Source organism: Rhinoraja longicauda, chromosome 7 (genome assembly GCF_053455715.1).
Source record: "Rhinoraja longicauda isolate Sanriku21f chromosome 7, sRhiLon1.1, whole genome shotgun sequence".
Taxonomy (NCBI): domain Eukaryota; kingdom Metazoa; phylum Chordata; class Chondrichthyes; order Rajiformes; family Arhynchobatidae; genus Rhinoraja; species Rhinoraja longicauda.
Window position 1 is genome coordinate 19,227,670 of NC_135959.1, and position 25,461 is coordinate 19,253,130.

Genomic DNA, 25,461 nt, shown 5'->3' on the forward strand with positions numbered 1-25,461 from the left:
AGTGGATTAACGATCTGTTTCTATGCTGTATCTATCTGCAAGAGCAGGGAAAAAATACTTCCAATTGTAATAAATAAAACCTGAATGAAGACTCACAAGCAAGTCTAAAAGGGTGGAAGCAATTTAAAGCAATCTAAAACATTGCCGTTAATGGAAAATATATAATGCTTTTCAATCTCACACCTTCTAGTTATGGCATCTGCCTTCCGAATCAACGATTTCAATACTTCTCCCCATAAAACACTCAAAGATGAAATCATAATGTTCTCTCCCCGGAGACAAAGTGTCCTATAAAAAATCATAAAATAATTAACGTAGGATGTTAGTAGTGCGTTGAATAATAACTTTCAAAAGGGCACTTGCCAGTGGGCTTGTGAGAGGAATAGTTGGTGAAATTTGAGGTGGCGCTTGCCCTGGCTGAAAGGCATGTAAAATACTAGAACTCGAATGATCCAATGCTTGGAAACTGACTACAACACACTGACACTGCATTGCTGATCGAAAGACAAATTTACTCATTAGAGATAGAAAGATACAGCACAGAAGCTGACCCTTCAGCCCATTGAGTCTGTGCTGACTATCATCCATGTTGACTAATCCTTTTTTGTAATAGTCATACAGCACAGAATCAGGCACATAGGCTTATCTTGCTCATGCTGAGCAAGGTACCCCATCTACACTAGTCCCACCTGCTCACATTTGACCCATATCCCTCCAAATCTTTCCTATTCATGTACCTGTCCAAATGCCTTTTAAATGTTGTCATGGCATCTTCCTCAACTACCTCCTCTGTCAGCTTTTCTATGTATCCACCACCTGCTGTGTGAAAAAGTTGCCCCTTAGGTTCCTATTAAATTTTTCTCCTCACATTAAACCTGTGTCCCCTAGTTTTTAATTTGCCGACTCTGGGTAAAAGGTTCTGTGCATTTACACAACCTGTGCATTTACACCATCTCATGATCTTAAATACCTCTACAAGATCCCCTCTCATCCTCTTACACTCCATAGCCCTAGCCTGCCCAACTCTCCCTATAGCTCAAGCCCTCAAATGCTGGCAATACCATCGTAATTCTTCTCTGCACTCTTTCCGGCTTAAGCTCTCCACATTCCCACCAACAGCGGTCATGGTGGCGCAGTGGTAGAGTTGCTGCCTTGCAGTGAATGCAGCGCCGGAGACCCGGGTTTGATCCCAACTATGGGTGCTGTCTGTACAGAGTTTGTATGTTGTCCCTGTGACCTGTGTGGGTTTTCTCTGAGATCTACGGTTTCCTCCCACACTACAAAGACATACAGGTTTGTAGGTTAATTGGCTTGGTAAATGTAAAAATTGTCCCCAGTGGGTGTAGGAAAGTGTTAATGTGCAGGGATCGCTGGTCGGTGCAGACCCGGTGGGCCGAAGGGCCGGTTTCCGCGCTCTATCTCTAAACTAACTCTCCGCAGATTCCAACACTCACCTCGGGCCAATTTACCGGGCCATTCTGCACATCTTTTAGAATATGGGAGGAGACTGGAACATCTGGAGAAAAAACACATGTGAAACTGCACACAGGCAGCACATGAGGTGAGGAATGAACCTGGATCTCTGGCACTGTGAGGCAGTGGTTCTACGCAGCAAGAAAAATGTCATTCAGTAAGACAAACATCATAAATCCAGTCGGAAATTTGGGAGAATCTTCTTTCTCCAGAGAATGGGAGGGATTGAGTTGAATGCCAGGGCTGGGTTAAAGGGGAGGAAGATTTAGAAGATGCTTTCTTCCAATTCCAATCAACCAATCCCAATATTTTCCTTCTGGCAGACACAAAATGCTGGAGTAACTCAGCGGGACAGGCAGCATCTCTGGAGAGAAGGAATAGGTGACGTTTCCGGTCGAGACCCTTCTTCAGACCTCTGGTGTTGGTTTTACACTATGTTTAGTTCAGAGTTACAGCGTGGAAACAAGCCCTTTGGCCCACTGAGTTCGCGCCGACCTGCAATCCCCGTACATTAGCACTGTCATACACACCTGGGACAATTTGCAATTTTTACAGAAGCTAATTATCTACAAATCTGTAAGTCTTTGGAGTGCGGGAGGAATCCAGAGCATCCAGAGAAAACCTACGCCAACACTGGGAGAACGTACGTGCAGACAGTACCCATTAGTCAGAATCGAACCTGGATCTCTGGCAGTATAAGGCAGCAACTCTACCGCTACACCACCATGCTGTCCTTGGCGTGTTGGCACCAATGAACTCAATCATCACCAAGCCAGCAGCCACAGCTGCCCAGTGAGTGCTTGCATAGTGTCATAAGCAGGAGCTCAAATTAGTTTTCACACTTTCAAGCCACTTCAGTTAATGTTCTGGGTGATAAACATCCATACATGCAGATCTGGAACAGGTTGACCCCCTCACTATTTAATAACATTGTGACTGATCTGTTTGGATCTTTAACTCCACTTTCCTGTCAAGCTACAGCAATCTTTCAATGGTTCCTTTATTATCACGTGTACCAAGGTACAGTGAAATTCTTTCTTTTGCATGCAGATCAGTAATATCTTAGCCATACAATAAGTACATAATACATAGAAACAGCCCACTGAGTCCATATGCAAGAGTCTCCAGGTTTTGCCGCCATTTCACAGTCCCAACTGCAGTTGGTCATAAAGGCCCATTGCCGCGGCCAACTCCATCCAGTCGTCTTGCGAACCTTCGTCCTTTTCCTTGCTCGGTCACCTTCAACGTTCATTCCCCGGGGGCCTCTCCCGCAGCCGACCTTGAGTACGCAGAAGATAAGACCCCCGGTTCCTTATTACCGGCCGTTGGTCCAGCTTGCTTTGACCCCCTTTCTTTACCCAGAACCTGATTGTACTTGAAAATTCAAAGACACTGCTTCTACCATTCTTTCAAGAGAGTTCCTGGGACCCGCAACCCTCTGAGAGAAACAATTCACCCTATCTCTCTCTTTAACCTGTTCAGAGTATACTCAGGTCATGAAAAATAAACTTGGCAGTGAACAGGTTAATGAACGACTTCTTATTTGAAACACTGATGCCCCAGTTCTATATTCTCCCTCAAGAGGAAACATCTACCCTGTCAAGATCCCTCAAGATCTTATACATTTCAATTGAGTCACCCCTTATCCTTCAGTAGACACCTGCCAACCTTTCTTCATAAAATAATTTGCCTATTCCAGGTATTAATCTAGTAATCTTTCACTGAATTCAATAACTTTCTTCCATTAATAAGACCAACACACAGTAGTCTGGGTATAGACAATAGGTGCAGGAGTAGGCCATTCGGCCCTTCGAGCCAGCACCGCCATTCAATGTGATCATGGCTGATCATTCTCAATCAGTACCCCGTTCCTGCCTTCTCCCCATACCCCCTGACTCCGCTATCCTTAAGAGCTCTATCTCACTCTCTCTTGAATGCATTCAGAGAATTGGCCTCCACTGCTTTCTGAGGCAGAGAATTCCACAGATTCACAACTCTCTGACTGAAATTTTTTTTCCTCATCTCCGTTCTAAATGGCCTACCCCTTATTCTTAAACTGTGGCCCCTTGTTCTGGACTCCCCCAACATTGGGAACATGTTTCCTGCCTCTAACGTGTCCAACCCCTTAATAATCTTAAACGTTTCGATAAGATCCCCTCTCATCCTTCTAAATTCCAGTGTATACAAGCCTAGTCGCTCCAGTCTTTCAACATATGACAGTTCCGCCATTCCGGGAATTAACCTAGTGAACCTACGCTGCACGCAGTATGGCATTATCAATCCGCTCTGCAGCTGAACACAAGCTCCTTACCTTTGTATTCAATTCCCTTTCCTGTTGGCCAGCCAATCTTTCATCTGTGCCAAAACACGACACCATAAACACTTTATTTTCAACTATAACCTTTGACAGGGTAAATTGTCAAATGCCTTTTGGAAATCCAAGTTTAGTCCATCCACCCTATCCAGAGCACTTGCCGCTTCTTCAAAGTTCAGTAAATTATTTGTAAGCTGGATCTGATACCTCCGCAACATAAGATACAATAAGGAATGCGTGCAGAACATCATATTGGACTATTGAAGGGAAATAACTCAACCCTGAGAGAAGGCAGAGGCAGCAAACAGTGTTGAAACCGAGCCTCAATAAGAAGCATGCAAGAACTGCGCATGCATGTGGAACGCAGAGCAGAAGGGCCAAGTGGCCTGATCCTGTACTGTGCATTCTGTACCTCTGATAGACTGCGAGACAGCGTTTTAAACTCGCTCCTGTCATTTTTATACTGTATAATGTATTACTGAGGATTCTTGACTAGTGTTTTAAATTGGTTACTTGCTCTCGAAGCGGGAAGCAGGGAGGTATGTGTCAATCACAAAAGTACTTGATGTCAAACGAGGGATACATTCTCTGAACAGTTTAATGAGATTCTATTCTGGTATTTGATTTTTTTTTAAATGTGCAGCGGCATCTGTGTGTGCAGAATTATGCAAATTCTCGTGCGTTGCTTGCATTTAAAGAGGCAATGCCTGTGAAACATGACCAAATGTTAACCCTTCGTCCTTGCAAGGTGGGGCCCTCTGGATGAGTGTTCATGGCGATTGTGTGGTGGAACTGCCCTCACATCTGATCAGACGGAGACTTTGCCAAATCTGTGATGCAAAATTGGCATAAATCCACCCCCTCTGCTACCCTTCCATAGCCCAGTTCTCTCGCACAGCATACCTGACAGTTCCAGCAAGGAACAGGCAGGTTGCCAGGCACGGTAGCGCAGCGGTAGAGTTGCTGCCTTACAACGCCAGAGACCCAGGTTCAATCCTAACTATGGGTGCTGTCTGTACGGAGTTTGTACGTTCTCTTTGTGACCGCGTGGATTTTCTCCGGGTGCTCCAGTTTCCTCCCACACTACAAAGACGTACTGGTTCATAGGTTAATTGGCTTCTGTAAATTGTAAATTGTCCCTAGTGTGTAAGATAGTGCTAGTTTACGGGGCGATGGCTGGTCGGCACGGACTCGGTGGGCCGAAGGGCCTGCTTCCGCACGGTATCTTTAAAACTAACTAGACCGTGGACCCGTTGGGGCCAAACCTCTCCTGCATTGTTGCAGCTCCCCCTCCCTCCTCTCCCCCTCGCCTCCCCCTCGCCTCCCCCTCCACTCCCTCTCCCCCATCCCCTCCCCCTCACTCCACCCTCCCCAATCCCCCCATTATCCTCCCTCCTCCCTCTCCCCCATCCCCTCCCCCTCACTCCACCCTCCCCAATCCCCCCATTATCCTCCCTCCTCCCCCTCCCTCCATCCCCCTCCCTCCCTAGGAGATAGATTTAAACTTTAAAATGTTAATAACTTTAAAAATATAACACCGATTTCAATGAAACTTCTTCCATTAGCACCAAGGTGAGTAAGGTGGGCCTAAAATTGTCACGCTATCGTGTACCATTTTGGCTGTAGTTCAGGAACAAACAAACAAACAAATGAGTTTTAGTATATAGATGGTTCTTAAACACTTAATTGAACTGCATTTTTACCTCCACACACCACTTTAGCTTTTCACTCTGGAATGGAGAAAGTGGAGATGTGACTTGGTAGATGTCATAGAGTCATTTACCACAGAAACAGACTCTTCCATCTACCATGTCCATGCCAACCACTAAGTAAACATCAAAATTAATCCCATTTTCCAACACTTGGTCTGTAATCTTGTAAGCCTTAACGATTCAATGTCTTTGAATTAACTGAAGGTTCAATGGGCTGGGGAGATGTTTCTGAATACGAAGGATCATTGGAGTTCCAGAAATATGTACTACGTTCTTCAACTTCCTCCCAAACCCCATTACGGATCCATTTTACAACTCAGGTGCTGCTCTGTACGCTTCCTATACTGTTGGTAGACAATAAGACAACTGCTTCCCAGCTGATAATGTTCCTATGTTATAATGATAATAGCATCCTAGGTAGACACAAAATGCTGGAGTAACTCAACGGGACAGGCAGCGTCTCTGGATAGAAGGAATGGGAGACGTTTCGGGTCGGGACCCGAGTCTGAAGAAGAGTCTTCGACCCAAGATGTCACCCATTGCTTCTATCCAGAGACACTGCCTGTTCAGCTGAGTAACTCCGGCATTTTGTGTCCGGCATTTTGTGTCTATCTTCGGTGTAAACCAGCATCTGCAGTTCCTTCCTACTAACAACATCCTATTCAGTTTTGGATATGGGAGCAGTATTCCTGCTGCAGTTAGTCATTGGCGTGGTCGAGAGAGTCACAGCGATTCTTTATTTTGGTCTTCGTGTCCAGGCCCCCTTCCACTCCCACAACAGTCTTCCTCTCTCACACCCATCCCCTCTCAGCTGGGCAGAGTGTCACTCACAGCTCCACCACCCACCTTCTCTCCCTTGCCCACTGTTGTCACCCGTAACTCTTTCCAATCATGGGTGACTTCATTGGCTCAGTGTGAAGCTGCTCGCTCTCGGGTTTCTAATCCCACTCCGGTGACTCCCCAGAGCTGTACCGAGGGAGCAATGCCCTGATAAAGGAGAGAGGGTAAAGTGCAGCTCCATCCACTGCAACCACTGGAGGTAAAGGACCCCACGGTGCCATTCGAGGAAGATGAGGGGGTGAGTTCTTCTCGGCTCTCCATTAGGGTTTATCCACTGATCAACGTCACAAAGAGAATGGATTCTGTGGTCAGTGTTTCTTTCCTAGTTGGGGAACCTGCTGGTGCACAAATCGGATGACACCTTTCTTGCATCGCAGCGAAGATCACACGTCAGAAGAACTGCACTCTTCCCCAATCCAAATCCCACTGAGTGGTTCCAGCATTTTCTGTTTCATTTCCTGGCTGTTATGGGCTTTGAGTCAACCTAAAAGAATGTGAGGTTGTTCTAGAAAGGAAAATCTCTCTGTCTTTGTTTTTTTCCCTCCCTTTCCCTCCTGCCCCCTCTCTCTCTCTCTCTTCCCCCTCCCCCCCTCCTCTTCCCTCCTTTTCCCTCTCTCTCTCCATTCCCTCCCCTTCCTCTCTCTCCCTCCTCTACCCTGCCTCGCCCCTCCTCTTCCCTCTCCTACCCACACTCTCTCCCTCCCATCTCTCCATCTCTCCCTTTCCCTCCCAAAACCTCCCTCTCTTCCTGCCCTTTCCATGCCCTTCCACTCCCCCCTCACTTACTCACTCACTCCCTCTCTCCCTCCTCTCCATCACTCCCTCCTTCTGTCATTCCCTCCTTCACTCCTCCCCCCCGCCCCCGCTCTCCCCTAGGGTCTCCATGGGGAACTCCGCAGTGAATGATGATGTACACACAGCAGGAAGCACAGAGTCTGTGCAGGCACCATGACTCATTAATCACAAATGATACCCTGTAATCCTCTGCCTCAAATTAATCTCACTGCAATCTACACAGCCGGATACATTCTCATTTGGTGAAAAAGTGATAAACACCTGATGGGAAAAGAAAGGCTGCCTTGCTTTTCTGTAGCCCCTTTGAGTTGTAGCAAAGTGGCTCTCGTTCTTTGTAAACATGCTGGAAGCCAAGGTTATAGGAACAAGGGCAGCCAATTTGCACCCAGCAAGGCGATCAATTCTAGTGGCCATCGGTCGAAGAATCTATACATTCCTATCAGCCGTACGTGGAAGACATTGACAGCATGAAGTGTGATTGCTTCTTCAATGAATTTGCTTCTCTTCAACTACTTGATAATTCCATGTGGGCCATTTTCCCTTTGAAAATGGGGTAGGTTTTGAGGAATGCCTTTAAAGATGGGGGGTGCAAAGGTTTGGGGTAAATCCCAGAGCTCGGATCCTGGTTTGGTTTGGTTTAGTTTAGCTTATTATTGTCATGTGTACTGAGGTATAGTGAAAAGCTTTTTGTTGCGTGCTATCCAATCAGCGAAAAGACTATACATGATTACAGTCGAGCCGTCCACAGGGTGCAGATATAGGGTATAATGTTTAGTGCAAAATAAAGACCAATTAAAAATAGTACGAAGGTCTCCAATAAGGTAGATGGGAGGTCAGGACCACTCTCTAGCTAGTGATAGGATGGTTCATTTGCCTGATAACAGCTGGAAAGAAAATGTCCGTGAATGTGGATGAATGCGTCTTCACACTTCTATACCTCTTGCCTGATGGGAGAGGGGAGAAGAGGGAGTGACCGGGGTGACACTGGCCCTTGATTATGCTGATGGCTTTGCCAAGGCAACGTGAAGTGTAGATGGAGTCGATGGAAGTTTACCAGTGTAAAACCACAGAAACAGGGTTGATCTAGGCTAGAAATGGAAGCGTACAGAGACGCCAGAAGGATGTAGAGATTGGAGAGATTCAAGCTATTCTGCTCATTGGGTCCTTGGCAGCTTGCAGCAGAGCATTCTCATCAGTCCCATTCATCTCTCTCTGTATAGCCCTGAACACCACATCCTGCCACACATGCCTATTAACTCCTCTTGTTTGACACATTTAACACTTAACCGCAATATGAGGTGGTTTACCTTAGCCGTTTAACCCACATCTTTGGGATGTGGGAGGAAACTGGTGCAGTAATTGCTCGTCACCTTGGTAGGTCAGTGAAACCAATAGGCTACCTTCCTGTGTAAAGCTGCATCATTATGCTCAAGTCCCTGGAGCGAGGTTCAAATCCAGAACCCACTGATTGACAATTGACAAAGATCTACTGACCAGCCATTCTCACAATCAGTGTCAAAGGAGCAAAGTTTGAGTGCTCAGTTTAATGGTGATTGAAGAAGCTTTAAAAATTTTCATCTGAATGATGGTTCAGGGTTGGATTAGTTGCTCATTGGGACGATTTGCAGCTGTTTCGAACAACCTGATGGAAGAATTTACTTAATTGGTTTGCAATTAGTCCTTCAAAATTGGAGTAAAGTTGGCAACGTTATCATAACAGTGAAATGTTTATTTGAGCTCAATTTTTCCCTTGACACCAGTGTGACTGTGTTTGAGAATTTGAGTGTTTGTGTGTTTTTTATATATATATATATATATATATATATATATATATATATATATATATATGTAATATATCTAATATATTATTGCGTGTATATATATAATATATATATGCCATAATAAACAACTATATATGTATTTATATAAATATTATATATATAAATTATATATAGTTTATTATGGTGTTTCGTCTTTTTTGTTATTTTTAGTGTGTTTAAAAAGTAACCTTTTTTCAATCTCTTACCTTGCCGGAGATGCGATTGTTTTCCGGATCGTATCTCCGATCGCTCTGCGGCCTAACATCATGTAGCTGGAAGCTTTGCTCGAGACTGACCTTGAGCCCCACTGCACGGCCGTGGACTTACCATCAGAGCCTGCGATCCCTTGCCTGGGATCGACGCTCCAACCGCGGCCTGCGGATTTCACCATCGAGGAGTTTGCAGTCTCGGGTAGAGACTGATGTCGGGAAGCTCCGAAGTTGCAAGAGGTTCGACTAACCCCGACCCAGGGTCTGATCGCCTGGCGCAGGGGAGCTGAGATCCCCCCCGATGCGGGAGCTTGATCGCCCTGACGTGGCGGGCCCGACCGCCGGCTACGGGAGCCAAGATCGTCCCGTCAACGGAAGACTCGAGGCCCCTGACAAAGAAGGGAAGAGATTGAACTTTTTTTTTCGCCTTACATCACAGTGAGGAACGTGGAGGAGACACTGTCGTGGATGTTTATGTTAAAATGTATTTTGTGTGTCTTGTTGCTTTTTATTGGTATGACTGTATGGCAAATCAAATTCCTCGTATGTTGCAAAACATACTTGGCTAATAAACTATGATTATGATTTACTGAGTACTATGCATATTTGTTGTGCTACTGCAAGTAAGAATTTCATTGTTCCATTTCAGGACATACGACAATAAAACATTTCTGACTGAGATTTAAAGGGATATAGGTCAAATGTGGGCAAATGGGACCATCTTAGAAAGAGACATCTTGCTTGGCATTGACAAGTTGGGCTGAAGGGCCTGTTTCTGTACTGTATGGCTCCACGACTGAAAACTGAGTGAGAGAATGGGCTGGGTTGTAACTCACTGCACTGGCAGTGTGCCTTCTGCTGCCTGGGCCCCATGTTTTGGAACTCCCCCTCTCCTAGACCCCTCCTCCTCTTCTCAGAGCTAGCTTCTTCACCAATTTGTTTAACTGTAGCTGTTTACTCCTCGGAGTCCATTTTATCCCCATCCTATTTCTAATCAGGAACACCTTAAGATTTGTTAATGATTACTGATCAATGCGTTATTTTAATTTCAGATTAAGCAGAGTGAAGCCAATGCTGATACCAAAGAGAAGCTCCCTCTTCGGCTCCGAATCTTTGAAAAGTTTCCAAACAGGCCACAGATGGTGAAAATATCCAAACTGCCCTCAGACTTCTCAGTTCCCAGAATCAGGTTGGTGTTGATGAACATGTTGAGTGTGTGCAAGATGTTGCTTCTGTAAGCAAGATGAAGGCAATAGTAACTTTTAACTCCGATCAAGGAACCTGCAGGTCGTTTCTCCAGTTTTCTTAGGGCCTACACTGGCAAAGTGAGACATGGAGAAAGTTTACTTACTTATAATGGCACAGAAGGAGGCTCTTTAGCCCATTGTGAATATGCTAGCTCCCAGCAGAGTCCCATTTCTTTTTTCCCTGTAGCCATGCAACTTATTCATTCTCACATGCCCTTCAACTCCCCACCAATTCTCTGGTCATTTACCAAACCTAAGGCATAATCCGCAGCAGATATTGACCAAACCCTGCAGGTCTTTGAGATGTGGGAAGAAATCTCAGCACCTGGGGAGGAAATTCTGTGGTCACAGCGAGAATGTACAAACTCCACACAGACAGCGACCAAGGTCAGGATCGAACCCAAGTCTCTGGAACTGTGAGCCACTGGCTTCATCCTCAGTTCAGACTGTGTGATTATACAAACTCGGGTGAGACCACACACTGGACTATTGTGCATAGGGCTCCTTTACTAAAGAAGGACACTTGCAATTGAGGGAGAGCAGTGAAGATTCACCAGATGGATTCCTGGGATGAAGTACTTGTTGTGCAAGCGATGAAGCAAACAGGGCCTCTACTCTCAAGAGTTTAGAAGAATGAGAGGTGGCAGAGTGGATATCGAGTATAGAGGTTTGCCAGAATGGATGTGGAGTTGATGTTTTCTGTGACTGGAATTTATGGATTAGGGGTCACGTTCTCAAAATAAGAACTTGCTTCATCCAGAAGGTGCTGAATCCGCTACCCAAGATGATTGTGCTCAGTTTCTGAGGTATATTCAGTATCCTAGACAAAGAAGTGGAATAGATGTAGAAACAATGAACTGCAGGTGTTGGTTTATTTAAAAAAAGACAACTCAGTAAAATTACTGAAAGATTAAAGGAAAAAGGGTTAGTGCATGAAGTAAAAGATCATGTTGGCATCAAACAGCAAAGCATGCTCATTGGGGCAAATGGTTGACTCCTGCTTCTATTTCTTTCAAGTTTTCAAGCTGGAGTATTTACAGCTGAAGAGACAGACCTTTCAGCCCAGCAACTTAATACTGGTGTTTCTGCTTTGAACATAGAAACATAGAAAAATTGGTGCAGAGTAGGCCATTCAGCCCTTCAAGTCAGCACCGTCATTCAATATGACCATGGCTGATTATCTAAAATCAGTACCCTGTTCTTGCTTTTTCTCCATATCCCTTGATTCCTTTGGCCCTCAGAGCTAAATTTAACTCTCTCTTGAAAACATCCAGTGAATTGGCCTCCACTGCCTTCTGTGGCAGTGAATTCCACAGATTCACAACTCTCTGGGTGAAGAAGTTTTTCCTCATCTCAGTCCTAAATGTCCTGTCCCTTATTCTTAAACTGTGACCCCTGGTTCTGGACTCCCTCAACATTTTTCCTGCATCTAGCTTGACCAATCCTTTAAGAATTTTATATGTTTCTATAAGATCCCCTCTCATCCTTCTAAATTCCAGTGAATACAAGCCCTGTAGATCCATTCTTTCCTCATATGTCAGTCCCGCCATCCCAGGAATTAACCTGGTGAACCTACGCTGCCCTCCCTCAATAGCAATAAAGTCCTTCCTCAAATTGGGAGACCAAAATTGCACACAATACTGCAGGTGCAGTCTCACCAGGGCCCTGTACAACTACAGTAGGTCCTCCTTGCTCCTAAACTCAAATCCTCTTGCAATGAAGGCCAACATGCCATTAGCTTTCTTCACTGCCTGAATGCTTACTTTCAGTGACTGATGTACAAGCACACCCAGGTCTCGTTGCACCTCCACTTTTCCTAATCTGACACCATTCAGATAATAATCTGCCTTCCTGTTCTTGCCGCCAAAGTGGGTAACCTCACATTTATCCACATTATTCTGCATCTGCCCACTCACCCAACCTATCCAAGTCACCCTAGCTATCCAAGCCACTTAGCATCCTCATCGCAGCCCACATTGCCACCCGGCCTTGTGTCATCCGCAAACTTGGATATGTTATATTTAATTCTCTTGTCTAAATTGCTAATATGTATTGTAAATAACTGGGGTCCCAGTACCGAGCCTTGCGGCACCCCACTAGTCACTGCCTGCCATTCTGAAAAGGGCCCGTTAATTCCTACGCTTTGCTTCCTGTCTGCCAACCAGTTCTCTAAGAAGCAGACCTGATCCTGTTCAACGCCAGTTGAACGTCCTCTGGTGCTGATCGAATTCCGTAATTTCCCTGGAATCCTCGTGCCGTTTCTAAACTTCCAAATATTAGCCTGTAAAATGGCAAAAGCAATTTATTTTAATGCACATAATTCTTCGTTGTAAATTGTGTGGTGATTCAGGTACATTGCACCATTTTGGTCTAACGTTTTACCAATGTTTCGTGTTCAGGGAAAGCTTTATGAAGCAGTTTATTGATCGTCAGCAACAGGACACAAGCTGTCTGCTCCGCCGACTACCATCAGGGTCATCGTCATGTGACCATTCCAAGAGGTCCTATATTGAGGATAACAAGTACATTGATCAAAAGGTAAGACAGTTAGAAATGATCGTCCTCTGAAAAAACAAGGTGGATTTCTGCAAAAATTGGCCAGTAAGTGCAGGCAGTGTTTATTGCAAAGTATTTGACCTTTGTTTTAAGACAACATTGCACTGATTGATTTTTGTAGAAATTTGCTATCTTGGGAAATGTGTAAGTTTGATAAAATTCCGTGATTCCTCTCACAGCCTGAGAATTTATTTAATCACTTCACAGCCAATGAAACATTCCAGTGCAGGAAGGCCACAGTTAACTTGTGTGCAGCTAGACTGCTCAAGCTGTAGTACATTAAGGAAACAGGTAACCTGTTTCTGTTGCCTGTTGGATAAATACTTCAGCAGCATGTCAGGGATTGCTCCTGAACTCAGTTTCTCGTCAAAGTAGATTCATTGAAATCCTCTTGATCCCACAAGCAGGCTGACAGGTAACTTTAATGGCTCACCTCAACTCAGCACTTCTGAAAATGCAGTTCTCCAGTGGGTGCTACAGTGGTGCAGATAGTACATAGAAGAGCGCAGCACAAGAACAGACCTTTCAGACCAGTCTGAAGAAGGGTGCCGACCTGAAACATCAGCTATCCATTTTCTCCAGAGATACTGCCTAACCCACTGAATTACTCCAGCATTTTGTGTCTACCTTCGGCAGACGATGTCTGTGCTGAAAATGATGCAAAGACCGACATAATGCATATCCGTCCATTTTCTGCACATCCATATGCCTATCCCAAAGTCTCGTAAATGCCATTATCCAATCTGCATCAATCATCACATTCCAAGCACTCACCACCATCTGTGTAAAATAAACTTGCCCTGCACAACTCCTTAAACCTTTTCCCCTCTCACCTTAATGCTATGCCCTCTAGTATTTGATATTCCCTCATGGGAAAATGATCCTGACAGTGAAACTAGTATGACAACTAGGGTGGGGGAGGGATGGAGAGAGAGGGGATGCAAAGATTATTGAAGTTAGACAAATCAACATTCATACCGTGTCGTACTAGTTTCATTGCTGTCCTGTTGAGTTTCACTGTCTGTATAGCTCTTATCACCTACCCCATAGCCACCAATGAACCATTGTGACCTCCACCTTCCCTTGATCATCATTGCTTTTTGCATATCTTTCATTCATTTGTTCCATTTACTTTCTATATCACTCATTTCCCTTTCCCCTGACTCTCAGTCTGAAGAAGGGTCTTGACCCCGAAACATCACCTGTTCCTTTTCTCCAAAGATGTTGCCTGACCGGCTGAGTTACTCCAGCTTTTTCTGTCTGTCTTCAGTGGGAACCAGCATCTGCACTTCCTTCCTGCACATTTTGTCCACCCTATGTATGCCTCCCATAAAGTTATATACTTCTATCATGTCTCACCGCAACCTCCGGCATTCCACAGAAAACAATTCAAGTCTGTCCAACCACTCCATGTAGTTAATACCCCATAATCCTTGCATTATTCTGGCAACCTCCTCTGCACCTCTTCCATAGCCTCCTCTATCCTTTCTGTAATGGAGCAACCAGAACTGCACGCAATGCTCCAAATTTAGGCTAAACCCAGTTCTACAACACTGCATCATGACTTCCTGACTCTTATACTCAATACTCCAAATTATGAAAGCATGAATACCACATGCCTTCTTTAATACCACTACTTCTTTTGCCACTTTCAGGAGAGCTGCTGCCTCGTCGAACCAGCATCCCGGGTTCAATCTGGACCCCGGGGGTGCTGTCTGTGGAGTTTACATGTTCTCTCTGTGACGGGGTGGGCTTGCTAATTTCCAGTCTCCTGATTTAACCTCCCTCTCCTATTATTGATCACTTTCAGTTGCGCAGATCAGTTTCCAGCATCCAAGCCCGAAACCTTCTTGAAAAGGAAAATGCGGTAAATAAAATCTTCCGGTAAGGTTCTTTAGTAACTTAGCCATGCTTTGTAACTTCTAAGTAACTTAGCCATGCTTTGTAATTTCTGCCTCTGTGTTCAAAGAAGTTCACCCATTGGTTCAATTTTGGTTACACCTTTCAGTGTTTATCTTTGGGGGAGAAAGGGTAACAATCAGAGACATTGGGGGGTATGTTGGGGAAGCTGGAGGAGCTGCGGTCTCACATCTCCAGTGACCCAGGTTCAATCCTGACCTCGGGTGCTCACTGTGCAGAGTTTGCATATACTCCTTGTGACCCCATGGGTTTCTCCTGGGTCCTCTAGTTTCTTCCTCCATCCCAAAGACACGTAGGGTTTCTCGGTTAATTTGCCGCTGTAAGTTCCTCTTCATGTCTGAATGACTGGTACAAGGTAAGTGGGAGGAATTGATAGGAATGTGGGAAGGAAAAAATAGGATCATTGTAGGTTTGGGTGCTTCCGGTGGTTGGCGTAAATGGAGGACTGCAGGACTGTTTCTCTGTTATCTGGCCTCTATTTAAAAATACTTCAAATTGTCTGAACTCAATTAGAAAACTGTTAAAATTATATATTTGATTCCAGATACCTTCTCCGTTTCTGGAACGATCAAAATTAATTAAGATAAAGTAAAATAAACTAACTGCCGAGCTGCACTTATTTGTCACTGAGTGCAGTGACACCTCTGCACAGGACAGTTACCTTTCACTGTTGGAGTTGCTGCTGAGTCTAGGGGTGGTGCAGAGGCCAGGCTAAATTGACATCTCAGCCCCAACCTCTATGTGGGTCGGGAGATCTGTTAAAAGGCCATCCTCCTAAGAAACCCAGGCCAAACGTGAGCACAATTTCACTCGTATTCAAGTTGGATGGTGGGTTAGACTGAAGGGGCCTGAAAGGCATCCTCCTGTTACTCGTGTGGTTGAGATTTCAGCCAGAATGCATAAGATTTTTGACCAGTTGTGGCCAAAAATCAGTCGAGTATCCAACCCCAGGAGGGACAACGGTGGTGAGATTTCTCACTGCATTAATTGGGGAGGTTTAACACATGAAGCTTGAAAATACTGCAGTTATTTAATGAGGAATCAAACCAGTGCACAGTTTGCCCAGTCATTACTGGTAGGCACATCAATAACAAGGTTCTGATTTCATTCCAACAGCAATAAATTTATTAAATAATAAGGAAGATTAATATTTCACTATGAACTATAGTGCCTACATTTGGAAATTACTTGGCACTTGGCGGTACTATCATCCCTCACACAATGGAACGGCAGCAATCACCAGTCTGCGGTTCCCTTTTGCTATGATTTTGCTGAGGTCACTGTGTTCAAGGCACATTGAGTTTCCCCGACCTTTTAGGCTTCTTTTACAAGAATTCCTCTCAAATTCAGATCTTCCAATTGAACCGGCCTACCAACCAGCTCTCCTAGCTGTGTTTTCACTCGTGCCTAGTCATTTAGGGGGCCTCTAGAACATAAGGTTCTTTTAGGAAGGCGTTCCCTTCAATTCAGCTGAGATCAAACCAATCAAGAAAGTAGTTTTGTACATTGCAATTTGCCAATGCAAATTAACTCTCTTTACTGAAAAACTCTTTAGAGCTGATTGGCTTTTAAGTCTACAAACTTCCCAGATTAAATGTTTCAAGGAGAGGGTTGTTTTCGAATACTGCCCAATGACACTGGTTCGTGACAGACTTCGCAGTCAGCAATATGCAAGCAGGTTTGTCTCGAAACTTGGAGAATTGTGAATGCTTTTGAAGACGGGTGCGCTGATACAAGTTTATAAACTGCACCTGGGATAACTGTACCTACGAAAAAAGTAGTGCCAAGAAAAAAAGTTTAATTGAAGTTTAATTCAAAAAATAAAACTACCTGTTGATTTCTGCCGGTTTCTGCAGCATCTGCACTCGCCAGCGTCTGTTGGGAGGATCCTTCGAGGGACAACCTGCAAAGGAACGTTCTATTTTAAGTGTGCAGCACCACATCCGTCAGGAACGCAGGTAATAGCGCAGACAAACCTCGCACTTGCAAAGCATCAGGTGCCCCTCAGTGACATTTCTCACTGACATTGGGTCAATGGTTAATTGCTTGCCAGAGAATGCAAAGCCTAACAAAATGGTTGTCATGTTTATTAATGGATGTTTAAAACCTGCTTGGGGTACTGGTCGGCACAGTAAGCTTGGTATCCTCTGCTTCACTCACAATCTAAATCTGGAATTCAGGAGAAAGTGAGTAGGGGGAACGTGAAATGCATGTCCTCTGGGAAAAGCAGGGATAGGTTTCCGGGTGAAGCTGGGTAAACATACAAGGGAAAGATGATGTTGGTGAAAGACGTTGGATGAAAAAATAAATGAATGAATGAACGAATGAATTAATTAATAAGTTTATTGGCCAAGTATGCAGATACAAGGAATGTGCCTTGGTGCTCCGCACACAAATGACAACACAAACATACAGTTAACAATTAAGAATAAAGCATAAACTCATCAAAACACTAAGGATACATCATTACGGTCTAAACATGTGGGTGAAAATAAACCAGAGCAAAAAAGAAACTACAGACTTTGGTTATTGAGTAGAACTATCACTCGTGGGGAAAAAAGCATTTTTTATGTCTGGCTGTGGCTGCTTTGATAGTCCGGAGTCGCCTTCCAGAAGGAATTGTTTCAAAGAGTTTGTGGCCAGGGTGAGAGGGGTCAGAGATGATCTTGCCCGCTCGCTTCCTGGCCCTTGCAGGGTACAGTTCGTCAATGGGGGGAAGGATGCAGCCAACAACCTCCGGTTTATTCCCTGTTTCCTTCTTTAAAATAATTATTTTAAAGCATATGCTGGACTGTGCAGCACTGTCAGAGTTCCCACAATGTCAGGAAGCTGCAGTTAAATGTTAAAAATTGTGATTAATCCTAATTTCTGTGTCTGTTACTTCTGGCCTTATATGGATGAAGGCAGATGTTTGAATCCAGTTCTTTGAGCACTGATTCCCTTTTTTCTAGGTCCCTCCGTCATGGGTCGAGCTCTCAAAGAATCAGCAGAGGCAAATCACTGGAAACGCTGTCACAAGATGTGGGTGAACATGAACTAACTCAATTCGCAGAGCGTAGACAGCACTTGTCCCTTGCTATTGTTAGAGTGAATCAGTGAGACAGCGGGTAGCGCTGAAGGTTAAGACCAGACTGGTTAGGATGCAACGCAAGCTTTTCACTGTATCTCGGTACACGTGACAATAAACTGAACTGAACAGAAGTAAATACAGGCAACAGCAGAGAAATACTGAGCCCGGGTGTGCTATACGGCAGGCGGTCAGTGCAAACTAGCATACCTTGAATAGATACCAAGTGCTGGATTAACTCAGTGGGTCAAGCTGCATTGCTGGAAAAAAAGAATGGGTGACGTTTCAGGTCGGATGCATTCTTCAGACTGAAAGTAAGGGGTTGGGAGGTGAAGAGCTGGAGATGAGAAAAGACCAGGACCAATCAGGACCAGCCACAAATGACCTCAGGCAGGGCATTGCCTAGTAGGTCCACTGTTGGCTAAGGAAGGTGCGATCTTAAAACAAACAATGTGGAGAACAGTTGAACTGGATAAAATGACGAGAGGAGGAGGGGGGGGGGGGGGATGGTATGTGATTAAGTTACTTAAAACTAGAGATTTCAATGTTTCTACCACGGGGTTGTAAGCTACCCAAGCGAAAGCAAGGTTACTGACATCCTGAGTTACTCCAGCACATTGTGTCCATCTTTGGTATAACTGCAAATGCAGTTCTTTGTTTCTACATTTTGTGAACAATAACTTGATGCCTGCTTCTTCTCTCCATCATTCAAAGTAATAAATACAGTGAGGTTCCTGGACTTGTCTAGACTGAACTAAACGTGAACATTATGGCCTGTCTGTTTCAGAGCTCTCTTAGTGGTACCTTATTATACTCCCGAATATCTTAATACTGTGGTAAGCATTAATTATTGGCCAATGCTCTAGATGACATTGAAAATTAACTTCAACTATTCAGAATCTCATTCCTTCAGTTCTTTAATTATGGCTGGAGATTTATTTGATTGAATTTCACATTCATTTTCTTAAAACCTTTTTTTTTTCAGTCTCTATCTCTCTTTCAATTTCTGCCAGATTTTTCCATCCACTTTCAAACACAATTCCTCTCTCAGCACTGCCTTTTGCTCATTTTGCAGTCCTTGCATCTCGGCTACTCAGATTCCAGCACCTGCAGTCTCTTGAGTCTCCATTGCATCTCAGAAGCTGAGCGATACCCTGTTTTCTCTCTGTTACCACTTTGCACTGCATCAGCCCACAACACGTTTGAAACTTAAACCATGGAAAGCGTATCTCTTCCCATTGCAAATAGTACACACTGCTTTCCACAGAAAGATGTGCACCACTTTACAAGCACTGGGGCCACTGAATGAAAAGTTTATAAATTGTAGGAGCAGAATTAGGCCATTCGGCCCATCAAGTCAACTCCACCATTCATTCATGGCTGATCTATTTTTCCCTCTCAACCCTATTCTCTTGCCTTCTCCCCACATCCCCTGACACCTGACATCTTGGTTATGCTTTTGATACTGGTTTATTAATTAACTTAGAGGGTGGTCTTGAGCTACTATCTACCTCATTGGAGACCCTCGGACTACCTTTCATTGGACTTTATCTTGCACTGAATGTTATTCCCTTTATCATGTATCTGTACACCGTGGATGGGGCAGTTGTAATCATGTATTGTCCTTCCGCTGACTCGTTAGCACGCAACAAAAGCTTTTCACTGTACCTCGGTACAATAAACTAAACTTCACACTTCAATTGTTGGGTTTTTCACAACCTTGACCATCTCAGAATATGTTTAAAGTCTCTTTCTTTCCCCATGTAGCATTCCAGCACAGTTCGGTACCGGAATGCACAGCGAGAAGACAGTGAAATAAAGATGATACAAGAGAAAAAACAACAAGCTGAAATGAAGCGGTAACTTTGGATTTCCCTGCAAAATGTTTTCAAAGTCTCCTTACATTTCACTGAATGAAAAATCTTTTTTTCCTTTTCAGCAAGGTCCAAGAGGAAGAATTACGTGAAAATCATCCTTATTTTGACAAACCTCTCTTTATAGTTGGTCGAGAGCACCGGTTTAGAACATTCTGCCGTGTGGTGGTGAGGGCACGATTCAATGCGTAAGTCTTTCTCTAACTCCCCCCCCCCCCCCCCCCCCCCCCGTCCACCACACTCCTCTTGACCTTTTGACCTCTCGCCCTCCTTTTGCCCCCTCCTTTTGCCCTCTCCCCTCCTCTTGCCCTCCTCTCACTCTCGTGCTCTTTTCTCCTCTCACATTCCTCTCCCTCTCTTGCACCCTGCCCCCTCCCCTACCTCCCTCTATTCCCTTCCCCACCTCCCATCTCTCCCCTTCCCCCAATTCCCCTTATCCGATCTACCCCCGCGGCCTCCTTTCTCCCTGCTCCACCCAGTATTCTCCATCTCCTCCCTCCTCCACCCTCTCTCTTTTCATTCCACCCCAATCCCCTCTCCTCTCCAGCTACTCTCTCTCCTCACCTTTTCTCTTTCATATGACCTTGGAATTGAAGATTTTCTCATGGCCTTAGCGCATCGGCCCAGAGCTCACTGGGATGTTAGTGCTGGTGCCGCTGCCTGTTTATACTGTGCCTCACAACCGGAGTTTTATCTTTTAGATCAAAAATCGATCCAATCACAGGAGCAGTTAAGAACACCAAATATCATCAGCTGTAGTAAGTACGGCTTTCTGGCCTTCCATTACTGTGAGCATTATTGCATTTTTAATTACGTCTAGTAAGAAGAGTGACCATTAGATCTTATTACTGTATTATCTGTAGTAACTGCCCTGAGCTCTGACCTGAACCAACATCTGCATTCATTACAGGCGAAATTTTCATAGTAATTTGTCTTAAATTAATAAACGTTCAGTGTGTTTTGTGTCTCACCTACTACATTCTTTCCACAGCACTGGATTCTGCAACTTCTAGGTATAATTCAGTATAATTTGGCCCGCGATGACTGTCCTGTTCCTTTCAGAGTTTTCTGTTCCAATCATTTTCGTACACCTTTTACATACTGATGTACCATCTTATTAAATAGCGAAACTCCAATCGCTATTTGTCCGAAGGAAAAAGTTTACATTCAAGTCAATAGAATTTATTGCAAAATGCACAAGTACAATGAGGCACAAGTGCAGTGAGGTACAGGTACAATGAGCAGCTTGCTTAGAACATACAACAGTACAGAACTAGAACAGGCCCTTGGGCCCACGATGGCTGTGCTGAACACGATACCATGACCTACTCTATTCTGCCTGCAGAAAATCCATATCCCTCCATTCCCTGCATATCCATTTGCCTATCCAAAGGTCTCTTAAATGCCAGTAGCATCATAGGCTCACAGGCAACACACAGAATATAATTTATACGAGACAGTGAAAAGAAAAATACTGTGCAAAACAAGACATTAGTGCAAAAACACGACATTGGTGCAAAACACATTTAAAAACAAGTCCATATCAGTGGCGGTGATGGTTGTTCCATTTCTGAGGTTGGCCTAGAGATTTGCAGGTTGGTTCAAGAACCTGATGGTTGTAGGAAAGTAGTTGTTCCTGAAACTAAGTATGAGACTTAAGGCTTCCTGCCCAATGATAGCATCGAGGAGAGGGCATGACCCAGTTGGTGGGGATCCTTAATGATAGATGCTGCCTTCTTTAATTGCATCTGATAAGAGTGACTATTAGATCTTATGACCATGTTACCTGCAGTAATGGCTCTGATCTTTGACCTGAAGCGACATCTGCATTCCTTACAGTTGAAATGATCCTAGTAATTTGTCTTAGTAAATTTCAGTGGGCTCTGTCCAGCCCTGTGTGCAGCCTCTTGCATTCTCTGCCTGTTGGAATTGCCATAAAAGGCTGTTGATGCAACCATTCAGGATACAACCTTCTGTGGAGTTGTAGACGTTGTTAGTAATCTGTGACATTTCAAATCTCCTTCAGTAACCTCTAAGAAAGTAGGGGTGCTGGTGTACTTTCTTCATGATTGCATCTACATGCTGAGCCCAGGACAGATCGTACGAGATGTTAATGCCCAGGAATTGGAAGCTACTATTTCCAACAGTGGCCCATTCACAGAATCTCACAGCACATAACAAACTATTTGACACATCACAGTGGTGCCAACTCTTTGAAGGTGCTCTCCAATTAGTCCCAGTCTGTATAAACATCTGTATAAACATCTCCTTTTCAAGTATCAATAGTTCCCTATTGGGTGGCACAGTGGCACAGTGGTACAGCGCCAGAGACCCGGATTCAATCCTGACGACAGGTGCTCTCTCTACGGAGTTTGTACGTTCACTTTGCGACCGCGTGGGTTTTCTTCAGGTGCTTCGGTTTCCTCCCACACTCCAAAGATGTGCTAGTTTGTAGGTTAATTGGCTTCTGTAAATTGTCCATAGTGTGTATTGGCCAGGTGGGCTGAGGAATGGTTGATGGAATTTAATGCAGAGAAATGTGAGTGTGATAGAACTAGTGTACGGGTGATTGCTGGTCGGTGCAGACACGGCGGGCCGACGGGCCTGTTTCCACACTGTATCTCTAAAACTAAAACTAATCTGTCCTCACTGCCCTTTCAGGGAACACCTCCAGATCTCTCTGTAAATTAACTTCTCTACTGCCCCTTTATATGTAGCCACAGTTAGTGCTCTCCGCTAGTTGATGTGTGTCCTTCTCGATGTAACTGTTTCCTTATGCTGTCTGCTAGTGATCTTCTTGGACTGGTCACCTACCTGGACTGGGTAATGATCGCAGTTACCATCTGCTCTTGCATATCAATGATGTTTGAAACGCCATTTACAACAGTCATGTACACACCAACCTTGCAGGTAAAGTTACACCTGATGATGCTTTTTCAATGAAGAAATATTCTCCTCTCACCCTTATTTATTGGTATATGATACAATGTGTAGTGCAAGCATTAATATCAAGTTATAATAGGAAAATAATTCTGCAAAAGTTCAGTGATTATTTATCAGAGTGAAGGGCTAGGCAGGCAAACGTAAGGAAGCTTGGCTAACGAGGGAATTGGTCAAGAATTGGTATTGGTCAAGAATAAGAACGACACATGGGACAGGTACAGGCAGCTGGGATCAAATGCATCCCTTGAGGAGTTTCAGGAACTGAGAAGTCAACTAAAAAAGGCAAATCAGAAGGGCAAAAAGGGGCCAGGAGATAGCTCTGGCAGATTGCATTAAAGACAATCCCAAGAGATTTTATAAATACATAAGCAGGAAAAGGGTAACTAGAGAGAGAGTGGAACCTCTCAGGAATCAAAGCAGTCACTTCTGTATGGAGCCACAGGAGATGGGCAAGGTCTTCAATGAATATTTCTCCTCTGTATTTACCAAGGAGAATGACAGGAGGACGGAGGAACTTGGGGCAGTCAATGGAAGTGCCTTGAGAGCAGTCAGTGTTATGGTAGAAGAGGTGCTGAAGGTACTAATGTGTATGAAGGTTGACAAATCACCAGGGCTTGATCAGATATATCCGAGGACATTGAGGGAAACTAGAGGGGAAATTGCGGGAGCCCTGGTTGAAATTTACGAGTCGTCTTTAAATACAGGAGAGGTGCCAGAAGACTGGAGGGTGGCAAATGTTGTGCCTCTAATTCAAGAAAGGCTGCAGGGAAAATGCTGGGAAATATAGTCCAGGGAGCTTAACATCTCATAGAGTTATAGTCATAGAGTCCTACAGCACAGAAAGAGGCCCTTCGGCCCATCGTGTCCACGCCGCCCGTTACCAAACACAGTCTAATTTTAATCCCATTTTCCCGCATTTGGACAGTAGCCCTGAATGTTGTAGCATTTCAAGTGCCCATCCAAATGCCTCTTAAACGTTGTGAGTGTTCCCGCCTCCACCACCACCCCAGGCAGTGAGTTCCAGACTCCAACCACCCTCTGGGTGAAAAAGTTCTTTCTCACATCCTCCCGAAACCTCCCTCCCCTTACCCGGTATCCATGTCCCCTCGTTGTTGAACCTTCCACCAGTGGAAGAAGTTCCCCGCCATCTACCTTATCTATGCCCCTCATGATCTTGTACACCTCGATCATGTCCCCTCTCAGCCTTCTCTGCTCCAGGGAAAGCAACCCCAGTCTGCTCAGTCTCTCCTCATAGCCGAGGCCCTTCATCCCTGGCAGCATCCTGGTGAATCTCCTCTGCACCCTCTCCAAAGCTATCACATCCTTTCTATAATGTGGTGACCAGAACTGTACACAATACTCCAGCTGTGGCCTCACCAGTGTTCTGTACAATTCCATCATTACCCCCCCTACTTTTATATTCGATGCCCCGGCTAATGAAGGCCAGTAACCCATATGCCTTTTTGACCACCCTGTCCACCTGTCCTGCTGCCTTCAAGGACTTGTATACCTGTACTCCAAGGTCCCTCTGTACCCCTGTCTTCCCTAGGGTCCTTCCATTCATGGTGTACTCCCTCTCCAAGTTATTTCTGCCAAAGTGCATCACCTCGCACTTTTCAGGATTAAATTCCATCTGCCACTGCTCCGCCCATCTGACCATCTCATCTATATCTTCCTGCAGCTTGCAGATCCCTTCCTCGCTATTCACCACCCCCCCTACCTTTGTGTCATCTGCAAACTGGCTGATCATGCCCTGTACGTTGACATCCAGATCATTTATGTAGATTACAAACAGTAAGGGACCCAACACCGATCCCTGCGGCACCCCACTGGACACCGGCCTCCAGTCACAGAAGCACCCTTCTACCATCACCCTCTGCCTTCTATAGTTGGAAAGTTACTAGAGAGTATTCTGAGGGATAGGATATACAGTCATTTAGACGGCTGAATAGGGATAGTCAGCATGGTTTTGTACGTGGGAGGTGGTGTCCAACAAATCTGATTGTGTTTTTTTAAGACGCGACCCAAAAGGGCCGATGAGGGCAGAGCTGTAGATGTATATGTGGTCCCATATCTCCTGATTCCACTAGCCCCTAAAGCATTCGACAAGGTTCCACATGGTAGGCTGCTCTGGAAGGTTAGATTGCATGGGATCAAAGGAGAGATAGCGGAATGGATGGAAAATTGGCCTCATGGAAGGAAGCGGAGGGTGATTTCTGGAAGGTTGCTTCTCGGGCTGGAGCCCTGTGACTAGTGGTGTGCCTAAGGGTTTGGTGCTAGACCTGTTACTGTTTGTCATCTATATCAATAATTTGGATGAGAACATACATGGCAAAATTAGCAGGTTTGCTGGTGATACAAAACTGAGTGGTTTTGCAGATAATGAAGAAGATTGTGAAAAATTGCAGCAGGATCTTGATTGGTTGGCCAGGTGGGCTGAGGAATGGTTGATGGAATTTAATAGAGAAATGTGAGGTGTTGCATTTTGGTAAGTCTAACATGGGCAGGACCTAAACAGTGAATGGTAGGGCTCTGGGAAGAGTTGGAGAGCAGAGGGATCTAGGAGTGCAGGTGCATGGAATCGCCGGTATATAGGGTGGTCAGAAATGCTTTTGGCAAATTGGCCTTCATTAGTCAGAGTATTAAGTATAGAAGTTGGGAGGTCGTGTTGCAGTTGTATAAGACGTTGGT

The 25,461-nt window shown here is 44.7% G+C and overlaps 1 protein-coding gene across 1 annotated transcript in view; it reads left to right on the plus strand.

Annotated features, from left to right (window-relative positions):
• Positions 1-25,461, plus strand: part of nalcn (sodium leak channel, non-selective) — a 173,384-nt gene that overhangs the window by 89,017 nt on the left and 58,906 nt on the right. The window contains 9 exon segments of the mRNA XM_078402211.1: positions 10,216-10,352; positions 12,810-12,948; positions 14,777-14,850; positions 16,743-16,844; positions 17,838-17,907; positions 19,721-19,812; positions 19,893-20,015; positions 20,529-20,585; positions 22,617-22,737. Of these exon segments, the coding sequence (XP_078258337.1) occupies positions 10,216-10,352; positions 12,810-12,948; positions 14,777-14,850; positions 16,743-16,844; positions 17,838-17,907; positions 19,721-19,812; positions 19,893-20,015; positions 20,529-20,585; positions 22,617-22,737 (915 nt within the window).